The sequence below is a fragment of the Amphiprion ocellaris genome, chromosome 18 (assembly GCF_022539595.1).
Source record: "Amphiprion ocellaris isolate individual 3 ecotype Okinawa chromosome 18, ASM2253959v1, whole genome shotgun sequence".
Lineage (NCBI taxonomy): Eukaryota > Metazoa > Chordata > Actinopteri > Pomacentridae > Amphiprion > Amphiprion ocellaris.
Genome location: NC_072783.1, coordinates 11877491 through 11892425, shown reverse-complemented (window position 1 = coordinate 11892425; position 14935 = coordinate 11877491). Strand labels below are relative to the sequence as shown.

Genomic DNA, 14935 nt, shown 5'->3' with positions numbered 1-14935 from the left:
ATACCTAATTAAAGCGGAATCCAGCTAGTTCAACAACATTACTTTTTGTTTACTGACAAAATGTCTGCAGTGTTGTGGGAGAGTGCTCCCTCTCTTTTCCTCCAATCTTTGTCTCCTTGTATCTTTTTCTTTGCCTGTTCTGTCTGGTGTCTGCAGTGCACATCAATATTAATTGCCCACTAAAGCAGCAAGTTTCTGGCATGTTTAAACAGTCTGGCCAGAAAAACTGCATAAGGCAAAAGACTGCGGTTTGTCTATGCATGAATCTCTGTGTGTCTGTTGCTTCAGTCTGATACTTTTCACATGCGTCAAAATACAACCATGTACTCTACATGCAGAGTCCCACTTTGATGCTGAGGGTTTGTTGGTGAGTGTTGGTGACACGACACAGTCACATGACATCTGTCTGTGTGTGTGTGTGTGTGTGTGTGTGTGTGTGTGTGTGTGTGTGTGTGTGTGTGTGTGTGTGTGTCTGTGTGTGTCTGTGTGTGTCGTTTTGCATGTCCCTGGCTGATCTGCCTCACAGACTCTCAGCCCCAATCTTCATTAGTTGTCTCTGTCAATCCAGAACAATAAAACTGTGGTGATGGGGGTATAAGGGACCCAGACAGTGTCATACTGACTGGATCGAACACAAACACACACACACATACATTTTGACTTGTCCATTCTGTATCACATCTCTTCCAGCTCCTCTGTAACTCCGTATCACAGCCTATACACACCCTGTACACACACACACACACGCATCATCAGGGTGTTGCAGCTCCAGGGGTGTGTGTGATTGTATGTCTCTGCCCAGCAGAGGGTTTGGGTAATGGTCAATAAGTGTGCAGAGAAGCCGTAGGCTACTTTTCAAGGGAAGAGCTGAAGAGGGGTGAATCAATATTAGACACACACCCGCTGTGCAAGTATGTGTGGGTTGACGTGTGTGTGAACTTTTTAATTACCCTGCAATGAACGAATTGGTTTTGTTTTCTGTATAATCTCCTCTCACATCGACAAACAAGTGGTTCTGTTTCTCTTCAGCATCTCTTGTGCCCCTTTGACAGCATCACTGGTTCACTCATTCAAACTCAATTTTTCATCCCATCTGAGCCATATTTTAAATATCGAATATGTATTTAAATATATTTATTTTGTCAATAAAGGTGCACAATGGAGAGTTTAATAAAATTAATATATTGTTTCTAAAGAAGTTGGAGAGGCTTTTCTTTTGCCAGAAGCATACAGAGTGTTTGTCTTTACTTATCATGAAGATTGCAGCTCCCATGAAACTTCCCAATTCATCGTATTCATCATTCTACAGTGACTCACAGTGTTGGAAGTGTTCTTGCTATCAGTCATTTAATCCATCCACTACATGACATTGCCAGAGTCTCTTTGCACCACTAGCACATTCATCCCGCTCTTTCCAAAAATGCACAACTAAACTGTATTTTCAGTCAGGTTTTGAAGAAAATGTGTTGTCTTCTGGATAACCTTTTCTTGTGACACATAGTGATGTATTCTCTGCCATTTATTTTGTTGGTCTCTAGAAAATAGAGAAGCTTCAAACATGTTGTAAAAGGTTGCATTTTAACACGCCATGATATTTTCCTAAATTTAACCATGTAGTAAGCTTAACCAAAGAGTGACTTAAAACTGAAGGTAAACAATGAATGAAAAGTCAACTCAAGTTTAAGATTAAAGGGCCCACACAGGATGCGAACCCATTGCTAGATGACGGTCTTGCTGCAGACTGGTGCCTCAATCCTCTCCTCAAACCTCCTTATAAAAGACTTTGTGGATCTTTTGAACTCAAAGCCTTTCCTGTGATGTCAAGTATAATTACATAAATAACAGTTCTGCTCTGATCAATCATGAGTTTAGCTTCATTTACATAAATATAATGGCAGACTGAATGAAAAAAGGTTTTTCAAAAAGGGCATTCTCTGTCAGTTCAGTCAACAGTTTTGAGTTTGATCAAGTAACCAGTGCTGTTGATCTTCTGCTGAGAACAGTTTCCTCTCCAAATGTGCTGTATGCCATGGATGGGTTTTTGGGTCAGTGTTTATTATACTGTATGTAATTCGAGAGCTAAACGCTTTGCATGCTACCACCCATTTGTCATTGTCCACGACCAGTAAAGAACACGTGATTGTGTAATTTGGATGTGTAACATGTTGCGTCTGTCGTTACACACGTTTCCTGTAATTTTCTGCTGTCAGACATTCAAAGCATGTCAAGATTGCTATTTACAATCGCAATTCACAAGATCATTTCAACAGAATCAGGCTCAAGGAGGGCAGCCATCTGACTCAACTGGCTGGAGTGAGGGTAAGGAAGAGAAAGAACAGGACAGCAGATGGAGAACAAACAATAAGAGAACAACAACCACTTGGTGGTTGGTGAGGCCAGTAACTACAGATCAGAAATGTGTAGCTTCAGATCCAGACACCCATAGAGAGAGCAAACACAGGAGACAGAAGACGCAAAGTTAGTGACATGTAATGGCAGCATACATCAATCCAGTGTTTATGTCCATTGAGTTAGAGACATCAAAAGATCTTGAACTAGTTAGATAATATCTAGCATGGACCTGTTGACACAAGGTATTTCTTATCCTGATGGCTGACTTTTGCTCCATAGCTTCTCTCAACCTGTTGGCTAGAACATTGGATGGGATATTGCAATCCATGCAGAGGAGAGACACAAGAGTACTTGATTTGATGTCCTGCAGGTCACTATTTGTAAGCAAGTGACCAATAACTGGCATGATAGTGAAAGAGAATCTGGCACTACACTTCCAATAGAAACATCTAAAAGATGGTTTTGCTTGTTTTCTTATCTGTCCAAGGTTAGTTAGCTCTTGCCTTGTGTCAATGAGGGAAGAGGAGTAGATTATTTTTTCTATCTGTATTTCCTCTCCAAGCCAAAAAAAGGGGAAGGGGGGATTTTCTTGGGTGTTCTGCCCTTATGGATATTTCATATGTATTTGTATAATCACATAAAGAATGAAATGATCTGTAAAGCCAATATGTAGCATATTTCACATCTTACAATATTACAATGTTGATTTAAAAATTATAGCAAGTAAGTCAGGCTGAAGAGATCATATGTCCTCTTGGGACCATGTGTAGGCCTAATGTCAGGAGAAACCAGACCGTGAGAGTAGACCAGCCACTTCAAGGCAGGCTGACAGGTTCTGTATGGCTGTAGTCTAATAGCTCATTCTCAGTACAAATACAATCCCCACCAAAGAAAAAAAAAACCCTGAGAGCCAGTCGTTTGGTTTGTCACAATTTTTCTGTAAAAAGAACTTTCTGTCTGCTCTGTTGGCTGGAGCATTGATATTGATAAAAACAACAGCAAAGTAAACCAAAACCATCTATTACAAACTCAACCTCCACAGAGGCTGCAATGAAAGCTATGGAGAATAGGAAAGCCACTCCTCCAGCGAGGGCTGATGTTTTATAGTCTAAGACTTTTCCTCTCTGCTCATTGTTCCTCTCTGCCTATATCATAGCGCATTTCCTGTAAAAAAAATTGTCGATTCATTTCATTCATGCTGTTTCATACACTATTGCCCTTTTTTCATCTCTTCTTTAGCTTCATTTACATTCAGATTTCCCATTTTAAAAATGTTCATACAAAGTGAGAGGTTTAAAGCAAAACTAAAAACAGCCAGTAGTTTAAGTAAAATGCAAATTAGGATCCCTTCCCTTGTCAATGGCCACTTGATTCTCACCTTTCTTTAGTGTAAAAGTTTCCTAATCAGTAAGGACCAATTGCTCTTTTTTCTTCATGTGGACTCCAGAAGAGAGCTAGAAAACCTCTATATCCAGAAAATATTCATATTTGCTCATTTGCTCCTAACTCCCTTCATGTTTTTTTTTTTGTTTGTTTGTTTCCTGGAGAAAAGACTTCAATATTTTTGGCTGTGTAAGCCTTTCTTACCTGGCTACCACTCAGTTTAACTGGGGACACATCAGTGCTGTCAGACATATTCCACACTATCACTGCTCTCTGACTGCACCTGATTCTTACCTGTTTGTGTGTCTGCATTCAGTCTGCCTGCTTGTGCCGACGCTACACACATTTTCAACTTTAGCACTATATTTACATGAAGAATGTTTCCAGGCATTCTCCTCCATATCTCAGCGTCCTGTTCCCTACCTGCGATGCCTGTTCCACCTGTTTCACCTACCTGTGTTTCACTAAAACTATCAATCTTTCCTACCTGTGCCACACACATACTATCCATTTCACCACTGACCTCATCCTCACCTATCTCATCCTCACTACATACCTCATCACTGGATTTGTCCCATGTCAGTCAGTCATTCCCACAATCCTGTCCACTATTACCACTAACAGTGCCACTCAGCAGTTCCATTTACTCCCTCCAGGACAGGTGGCCTCGGCTCTGCCTAATCAGTTCTGAATAGAGACATTTTACAGACTGATCTTAGTTTTGGGCTATGTGCGGCAGCGACGACACAAACATACTACTGATGGTAATACGTCTATGACCCGGGTCACTTTCTCTAACCGGTCCAGGAAGAGGGTTGACCACCTCCACAACTGTCAATCAGACTTCCTTCACGCTGTATGGAAAGCTCTTACCAACTTCATCACCATGCCTCCTATCAGCTGGGGGAAGTCACTATTTTATGGTGTCTGAGGCACCGATCAGTGAAAAGCACAAACCTCCCAGCTTAACTAAACACACCAAAATTACATGAAGAATCCAACTAATCACGACAAACCACTACAGCCACCACTACATTAAAGTGAAACACTTTTGAAAAGATGATAGAGCTCATTCTTTCTGAGACTGACTCCACACCACGCTCACTCCCACAATACAGAGAGAGAGAGCATCACAGATGTGTCTGATATAAATGGAGCCAGAGTCCATCAGACATCAGGCATGGTGCTCCGCTGAACCAAAGGGAAATAAACTCAATGAGGGAAAGACAGGGTATAGAGAGAGAGAGAGAGAGAGAGAGATGAGCGAGTGATGCAGAGAGATAGATGGAGGGATGGAGGGAGAGAGGGATGGATAGTATGATTTAACTGATAGGAGAAATCATTTACCAGCGCAATTTGTCGACAAGGATCTGGGGATGTCTCAGTGTGTCAGCGCCTCCGTCACTTTGATGGATGATGGAAGTTCACTGACTCTAACACTCTTTCTCTCTCTCTCTGCCTCTGGCTTGCTCTGAATTTCTTTCTCCCTCAGCCTCTATTCTTGCTCCCTCTATCCTGCCTTAAACGCCAGCAGAGCAAAACCATCTTCAGCTCAGTGTGTGAACATGGCTCTGTATGTGTGTGTCTGTGTGTGTGTGTATTACCCACACAGTGGGGACATGAATCTGTTTACACAGTAACATTTTCAGGACTTGCCTTCATTTTAGGGCCCCACAATGTAAATGTTAAAATTTTAATGTGACAACTTACCTTTAGAGTGGGGTTAGGTTTATGTTGGGGTAGTTACAGTTAGGATTACGATGTGTTTCCAGGGAATGAATGTAAGTCAAAGTGATGTCCTCTCTAGTTATAGAAACAGACCTCTGTGTGGATGCAGGGAAATGTATCACGTGTTGACATGATGTGATTTAGGAATATTAAAAAAAACACCAGGTGAAGCATTTACCCTGCAGCTCTTACTTCAAACACTTCATACTACTATTATTTAACTGTCTTTGTTCGTGGCTCACTGGTGGTGTGTGTGTTTGTATATGTGCTTGTCTCCAGTGTGTGTATTGACCAGGTGAGGCCATATATCTGCTCAGTTCTTTATTGATGCTGCAAGGCAGGGTGGCCTATTGATGAGGCTCCTTGTTTTAGTGAGCCAAGACTCGCCCCAGGCCACAGCTCCACTCTGCACAGTCTCTGAGATTAAAAATAAGATAAATCAGGGCTCGACCAATACACAGAAGGAAAGCTGGTGTAAAACCAGAACACGTGGAACCTTCCGTGCTCTATTCCAGGACTGAGTTAAACACTACAACGTAGTCTTTTTCAGCAGTATGAAATGCAAGACAAGGATTTGGTTTTCTTTTAAAACAACCCTAATGTCTTAGTTTGTTTACTTTTTGTTAATTTTAAAAATGATAAAAGAAAGTCACATCGCTGTGAGAGGAGACAGAATGGACTAAATAATGTAGATGTCTTCTACAATAGCCATATTTACAGTCAAAAACTCTAGAAAGATGACATCAGATGAGAGGTTTGAATATTAAAACATATTGTTGGATGCCAATTCAAGGTGCACTCACAGCAGGTGAAATCTGTTGTCACAGAACTGTAGATGTTTAGTTTTTTTAAAAAAGTATTATTATTGATTTTAAACTTTTACAACTTTTTAAGGTGGGGGGTTTTTACAACCACAGTTAATATGGTGAATAATGAATACAAAACAATTGCATACTTGAGCTGTTTGGTGTTGATCTGGGTAAGAGTTCATTTCAACAGATAACTTATAAAAGCTTCACTAATACCCCAATCTGACAAGTACAGAAAAGTCAGTCCCATTTCATCACTTATAACCTGATTCATTTGCTGCTGGATATTAGTTTTTGCTTCATTTGTATGTAGAGTGAGTCTAAGTAAACCTTAAATTGAGCCTAACGTTTCTCTGCCTGGGGAGTCGCTGAGGACTGGCTGCCAGGAATGACGTGGCTACAGTCCCTGAGCCATCGGCAAACTGCTTTGTTATGCTCAACACCATCAATCTCCATGCATAAGAATAGCCAACTTCAATACCTCTATTGATCTGAGAAACCTCTGGAAACAGCTAAGGTCAGAACCTTGTCCCACTTCAAAAAGTTGTAATGATTGATTTATAAAATTTTTAAGCCATTTTCCATTAAATTTTGTAGCAGTGTAAAAGAAAAGCGTGGGGCTAATATGTCAGATGAATTCATCATCACCAGTTGGAGGAATGATTATCTGACAGGCATGTAAATTAGAAGGAGAGTTTGGGGAGGGGTGAAAGAGTGTCCTATCCAACTCAGTGAAGAGAAAAGAAATCACAACAACAGAAGCAAGAGAGGAGAAAATGAAGAAAAGTGGAAAAGAGAGGGGAAATGTCAACTATTACTATGAGGAAGATGAATTTCAAAGCATAGCCTGTCATCAAGACAGTATCAATTAATTGATCTTTTTCATCTCTTATAAGGGATGCACTTTGCATCACCTTCCAACATTATATGCATTTGTCATTCTTTGTGTTTGAGTGTTTTTGTGTATGTGTTTGAACATCTTTTCAAAGAGAAATGTCAGTGTGGATAAGGTGTTTTATGTTGTGATCAAACATGCTTCCGTTCTACCTTTTTCTCTTAAATAATGTGCTCTAAATCAAATACACATGTATTTTTTAATTGATTAGAATGTCTTTTGGGGTGCTTGTAGGTCAAATTGGTAGTTTGATAGTTTCTTGTGATATCTCCCAGTCACAGCTTTTACTGGATTTCACTGTGATGAGTGAAGACATGCATATTAACTGAGTTGCAGTCTCTTGGCTCCTCCCACTTATTTTTGTCCCGTCATATCCCACATATACTGTCAAAGTTCAGTTGTAACCACAACAACCTCTGATATAACTGACCTGTAAGGGATTGTAAAGCAACATTTGTATTAATTTGTCCATATCCTGCATTTCCTACAGCCAAGAAATGATGAGAAAGAGAGACATGTGACATGTAATGAAGGTCTCTGGCTGGAATCAAATGTAGGGTACTGTAATTATGTGGTATACCTAACCCTATCCAGACACCAGTTAGTCATATTCACTTTGTTCTTTTTTTTCCTTCTTAAATTCAAGGGGAATTTTATTTCTTGAGTTAAAGAATGTCGGCAGATGTTTCTGTGAGGCGACTAGAAATCCCACTCCTTCATTGGAATAAAAACATTCGAAAGTATGCTTCATACAAGTTTGGTTGTAGAACGATACACATAAATGATTGATTTATGCTCCTGCATTACATCTACACAGAGTCTCTACAAGTCACCTACGCTGTTATGTGCATTTGTACTTCAGTGCGTATGTGCTTGCATTGCTCTGCAAGTACACAGCCAGAACACTAGTTCAAGGTAGGGGTTATACACCACTGTGTTGAGTTTATTTCTGTACTTCAAACAATTACTGAAACAGAGTAGATCCCATTGGAGGTGAAGCTAATAAATGTTGAACAACCAATGTATTTTTTGAAATTATTGCTACACAGAAAAGACAGAAGACTCTGAAGTCAGCTGAGCCCATCTTTACATAGACAGGCAGAGCTATGAAAAACAGAAACTGGCCTATACCTACAATGACAGAATACTAGTTATTGTGTTTGCTTTATGAGCAAACCTTATGTTGCTTTTATATTGCTACAATCGCACTTCATGTGTGTGTGTGACGTGTCCAGGTACTAGGCCACACCTATGATCAGAATCCGAATCAGAGAAAACTTTATTTATCCCTGAGGGGCACTTAGGTGGGCAAAGATTGGCACATTAAAAAAGAGCAAGAGAAAGAAAATACACAAAATGGTGAGCGGGCAAAAGCAGCAGGTTATGTGCAGGTGCCACTAACAGTATGAGTGGTTGTGCGATGATATTAAAGGAAGTAGTGTCCATATAAGTGTCGACAATGTAAAACAGCAGATTGTGTACAACAATAATATAAAAATAAATTCAAATTTAAAAACAGCAAGTATATTACGAGCAGCAATTAAAACAGCAGAATGTACAGAATGGTACTATTGCACAGTGTAAAAGTAAGATTGTGTCTGACAATGACATTGTAATATTGCACAAGACAATATTGGACAAAGCTTAAAGTTTCTGGACCCCCTTAGAGTTCAGGAGGAGAACAGCAGACAAAGGTTGCTCTCCTTCTCTGGGTCTGATGTACCTATGCCATAGATTCAGTCAAGCTTTAGTGTTGTCTGACCATGTATAAATGCGGCCAAAAGTGTTTATACCTTTTCCAAAAGGCAACACATTGTGGCAAAACTCCTGCTGTTACAGACATGGGGCTTGATGCAATTAATCGCACGAATGGGAACGAGGACAGTGTTTACTTTGAAACTATCTTACTGTAAAAGCATTCATGAAGTTGCACTCGGCTGTACACAAGAAAAGCTGTTATGAGAAGAATGAGGGAAACAGAGGTTGAAGAGAAATTCTGTACTTAACACTTTTCACACCTTTTCACACCCAGCCAAGTGTGAATCCAAGAAAATGATCTGAGTCAGCCCTCTGATTCTAGCATTAGAAATGGTGTGTCAGACATTAGACACTCTGACAAGATCTTAGTTTGAGCGATACAGATGTCTCATCCCCAACCACAGCATGAGAATCTCAGTGAGTAACAGTATGTAGGGCTTGCTCAGCCAATTCAAGGCAGCATTGTGCCTCCTAGTTTAATGGAAAGCTTTGACAATTTCAGAAACCAGTTCTTGCGTAAACCTGACATTGTTCAAATAAAATTGTTGACTAGCATTTGTATTTCAGTAAGTTACTAACAATCATCTCCAAAAATTAAACATATGGTCATTGACAGACTTGTATCCACTGTCTACATCCACTTTGTTGGGGTAATCTGCCATTGACACTTAGCTTTTAATGAGATTTTTGTATTTGCTATAATTAAATTTATAAATAAAAAAAGTTTCCATGGGGGTCAAAGGGTTGTTTCAGATGAGAAACCGGCTTGTCTACCTGTCAAAACCAGTATTAATCTTGTTGCCCAGACTGACACAGTTAAAATATAAAATCACACGACATGCATTCATTTGACTGAACTGTAGAAGCAAACATCAGGTAATGGTAGCACTAGTCTCCATTATAATGTAACACTTGCACATTTGAAAACCGCCACCATGACACACACACAACTAAACCAGTCACCAAGTAATAAATCTCATCGCCCTGCTTCCTTCTCACTGCCCTGTCCCCATATCTGTCTCTCCACCCAGGGTAACCAAGAGGCCCCAGCTCCCCCTGAAGCCATGGCTCAACCTTTTCCACCAGCCCAGTACCCACCTCCACCACAGAATGGGATCCCCACTGAGTACACCACGCCCCACACCCACCCCCCGCCCGACTACACGGGACCAAGCACAGTGGGCGAGCACACCCTGACGCTGTACACGCCGACACACACACAGAGCGAGCAGTCAGGAAACGACAGCAGCACCCCAGCCCTCACAGCCAACACAGTAACGGTGAGTTTGTATTCACTCAGAATTACCTTGCAACTAACCTCATCGTCATGAACCATATGCTGCAGAGTGTGTGCAATCATGGCCATCGTTTTTTTGTTATAGTAGTTTGCATGTTCTCCGTCTGCTTCCTTCCAGATTGTCTTATATCTAAATGTTTAACCACATCATTATACATTAATAGATCTGATTTGTCGCTTGTGTCATCACTGTTTTACTATATTATCCAATATTTATACTGTTCTGTACATATTAATTCATGATGCTATTCCATGTAATGTTCTATTTCTACATATTCAATAACATATACCAAAGCTAGGGAATTAAACATTTTGTAAGCATATTTCCTCTGTAAGGTAACTTAAGTAGTTTTTCACTGTGTGTTGGTGTTGGTAAGCTACTTAAACCAACTGGTTTGCTTGAGGTTCAGTTTCAGTTCTTTGAGAAAATGATTAGACAGTGGAGATCATTGTGAGGGAAAGTTTTACTCACCACTTACAAGGATGATGGATTGTTGAGATAGATGTTTGATTTTTAATTATTTTAAATTGAATCATTTCTGTCGTCACAGAATCATAAAATCCTGCAGACATGTGTGAGTCAGAGTTGACTTCATCTAAACCACCAGCTAATCGTTGCCCTCTTGAGCTGCTGCATCCGTCAGTGTGGCCTGTATTTGTCACTCCAGAAACAAACTGATGATATACTCACATAATATTTTTTACATTTATTTATTTATAATGACTGGGTATTGATAAAGAGGCCATTGGATAAAGATGGTCTATAATTCACCTTAGATTGCCATACGGTGCTGAAAGTGAAATGTAACATTGAAACCACTATTTGTGGCATAACTTAGGTATGCTTTAGCCACCAATCCCTGATGTACTATTTTTGTTAGACTTTTTTTAGGGTTTGGACATAGTTGAGACCCACCCTACTTTCCAAATTTCATACTTCTTATGAATGAAATTTGATGTGCGATACTGACTTTTTTGCCAATAACCGATTTGCCAATATTGTCCAATTGTCAATTTCCAATTCAGATGTCAACCGATACCGATATATGTGGGCTATTTAACAAATTTTAGGTAGCATCACATATCTCCTGTTGTGGAATTAACACATCGTGCCTAATTGTATTATGATGCCCCACTGGATGTATTCTCAAATGTAACAAGGTTTTCAAATGTAAACACTGTCTGTGCAAAATAAGAAAACCACTCCAACTTAAGTTATGGAAAAAATGCCATATTTATGCCTTTTTTAAAATTGTCTCAAACAACAGTTCACACTCTCCCTTTCTCCCTCCCTCTATGACTCCAGTAAATGCTGGCGAAATCCAGGCATTATTTTATTGGTTTTCATGATAGGCCAAAAAATCAATAACGATATTGACCGATATTACATTTTTATGCCAATATCGGGCATCAGGCATCCCTACTTAATATTTTTTGTTTTAGTATGTGCAGCAGCTGCCCATGCAAAATACGTACCACTGCATGCCTGATGGATACTACTGGGTCAAAGTACTTTCTTATGTTATTATGACTTATGATTCAACTGTCTTCCTCGTGTGTTTGTTAAAAATCGACATGTGCACACGCTCTGCAGTTATTTAAAGCCATATATCTGAGAAACTGCATAACATAACTAGAAAAGCACTCGGAGAGCGCTTTACTCTGCCAAGGCTGTTCATTCCCCCATATGGCGTTGTCAGAAATGCAGCATTTGTTTATTGGTTATTGATGATCAGAAATCATGGCAAAAAAATTTGTTAGTCCATTTTTGAGTAATGTTGCTAACAGACAGACAGACAAACCTGCGTTGATCGTCACATAACTCCGCCGCGTTCCTTGGCAGTGTAAAAATAAACTGTGAGAATAGAACAGTTCCCTTTTACTTAAAAAATGATGTCTGTTTGGACTTTGGCCTTGGAAGATTGATTGAATTTGTAAATGTATGCACACACTATACCGTCACACACAGAAGCACATATTTACAGAGCACTGATACACTGGTGCTGTATGTCACTTACAAATGAGCTATAGTTCAGCTGCATTTCAGCACAGAACTACTAACACACATATGCAGGCAGCACTAAGGATGTCCACGCTATCGTTAACTGCACCACCACTTGTCTCTAGTTGAGGAGATTTCAAGCTTGCAGGGACTATAAGATTGGAGCATGCTGGGAAGGTACTGGAGTGAACAGACAGTGATGACAGAGAAGGGGAGTCTGAAGAAAAGGCCCGGTACAGTCAGCATTACATTTTACAGTTACTGTGGAGAGTTTGTCACAGACTGTAACTGTGACTGTCAAGAGACATAGTTACTGCAGGATAAAGGAATACTCACTTTGGGCTTAAAGGTACTACATTTACTGTCAAGAAATACACTGTCAGCACAATATTTCAGGCTGATAGTGGGCAGTGTTGCTATTTTTACTTGTTTAGTTTTTTATTTTGGCTGTTTATGGAGGATGGATATCCATTATTGTCCACAGTGCTATTTGTTCTTAGCATTAGATATTTTTTGTCATCTCTCTTCCTTGTATGCATGAACCCCAGACCAGAACCCACCTCTCAGTGGAGTCAGATCTGCAGGCTGTTCTCTGTTAATACTGATAGTACTGTATACCTGTCCATTTTTTCCACTTATTCAGAGTCAGGTTGTGGTGGCAGCAGGCTAAGCAGGGTATTTCTGATGTCCCTCTAAAATTATTTGGTAACCACATGCCTGAACATAAACAGAATCATACAAAAGTTTAATAAAGATAGAGTCACTAAAAACATTTGCAACTTCCAAATTGGTTTCTTATCAAATTGAACGAAAACATCATCAAGTCATAGTTGTGTTTCCTTCAAAAACATGTTTATTGTTGCAGTTTATCCAGAGGTTTTCTATAGCTTTTACGTTGTTGTAACTGTAGATACTTGATGAATGACAGCTTTATTATTGTCATGTTCCTAATTACATATCTCAGCTTGGACTAGAGAGGGAAACTGTCTTGCACAAAGTTTAAAATACACACTGGATGTATTTAAAAGATACTGAAATTCAACAGGCAGTTACAATATCAGAAAAACGGCATGCAGTGTGTTGAGGGCCTGACCCACACTGGGGGCTGTCTCTGTTGCTTTCATTTTCCTAAACTTGATAAACATAAAATATTCAATCACTACAGCGCATATTTTTGAAGTGTTTGAAAGCACTACTTTGTGTGTATGTGTGTGCGGGTGCGTGCGTGTGTGTGTGTGTGTGTTTCTTGGTCTAATACCTGGTGAGAGGAGACTCTATCTGTCTAATCGTGTGTAATCTACCTGTCTGCCAGGACTCCCACCTGATAGCTTCCATTATAGGCTCTGGGAGGTAGGCCAAAGACACACCGCTGAGCTCCCCAAGTCACACACACATACACACCACACACACACACACAAAACACAAAAACACAGTAGCCACACATCTCATACTTACCTATCTCTCCACCCAGCTAAATATTTCATATGTACAGGGAATTTCCCCACCTGCCAGATCATCTGAATCGTTCCATAGTGGTAGTAGTGTCATGCATAGTGTAACCTTTAAGAGGCACAGGTGTGGGCAGTGTCTGTCTACGTGGGGATAGAAAGAGGGTGAAAAAAGGTAATACAAGATCTCTGCTCATGACACTGACTGACATTTATTTACTTGTTAGTGCAGAAGAGAGCTGGCATTTTGCCCCTCTCTGAGTTGTTGTCACTCATCTCATTTGTAGGTTCTTAAGGCTCTAGTGGTCATCAAGCACAACACAGGCATACAGTGTGGCAAAACCTGCCGACAGGTATACAAGCAGCCCGTTGCGGAAGCCAGTGAGAAGCAGCGGGGTGTACTGTGTTTGCCAGGGCTGAAAGAAGCACACTGTGATGGCTTCTTCTTCTCGAGGCAACTCTATTGTAGGACCTGACATTTTTCTCTGTGTTTGTCTTTAAAGTACAACAAAAACATGCCCACACATAAAAGTCTGTTTATTTTCACTTTTCTGCTGTGGTTCAATTAAAGAAGAGGTAGAATTAGCAGGTGGTCACTCTTGTGCAAGCTGTAGCATGTGTGTGGTTACCATGGTTGAAGGATCCTGCCTCCTGCATGAACTTTATCGTGACATCTCAAAGGGAGGTAAAGTGCATTTTCTTTGAATAGAAAAGGCCAGCCATTTCCACTTCAGTTGCCCAGCATACTCAATGTTCCAAAGAGGCAGGGATTAGAATAGACAGAATGAGCAGGGCAGGGATTGCAGCCGGGCCAGAAAAGTCCCCTGGCTATAGAGATAGATTTGGAATAGGTGGAAGAAGAGCTCAATGTGAGAGGAAGATGATACTGAGCAGCAACAATTGAGCCACCTCACTGTGTCTCAGGTAGGCAAGGTTTCTAGGGCCTTCAGGAGCCGAGGCTGATTCCCCTACCATTGATTTGGTGAAGGGCAGCGCCAGAGCTCCCAGTCTAGAAGAATCTGTTTTCTCAGGGGTTTTGTTCCACCCTTTACCCAGAGGCTTCAGCTTTGGTCCCTGAAGGTAATGAGTCTGCTGCACATGATGGTATGGATCTGTCAGGGGGCACAGCCTGCATGTACAAGAGCAGCATACTCAAACCATTGAAAGCTTTATATGGTGTTGTGGTGCTGTGGAGTAATTTAAGCAGACAAACTCGCGTGATAGTCTCTGACAATTCCGTTCTTTCTTGTCCCTATCAGTTGG

General features: G+C 40.4%; 1 protein-coding gene across 9 annotated transcripts in view; it reads left to right on the top strand.

The window, feature by feature from the left end:
- The window catches only part of rbfox3a (RNA binding fox-1 homolog 3a), a 611714-nt gene that overhangs the window by 508390 nt on the left and 88389 nt on the right, over window positions 1–14935 (top strand). For all 9 annotated transcript variants that reach the window (XM_055004447.1, XM_055004444.1, XM_055004442.1 and 6 more), the window contains one exon: window positions 9957–10205. In XM_055004447.1, coding sequence (XP_054860422.1) covers window positions 9957–10205 — 249 coding nt within the window. The remainder of the gene's footprint in view (window positions 1–9956; window positions 10206–14935) is intronic.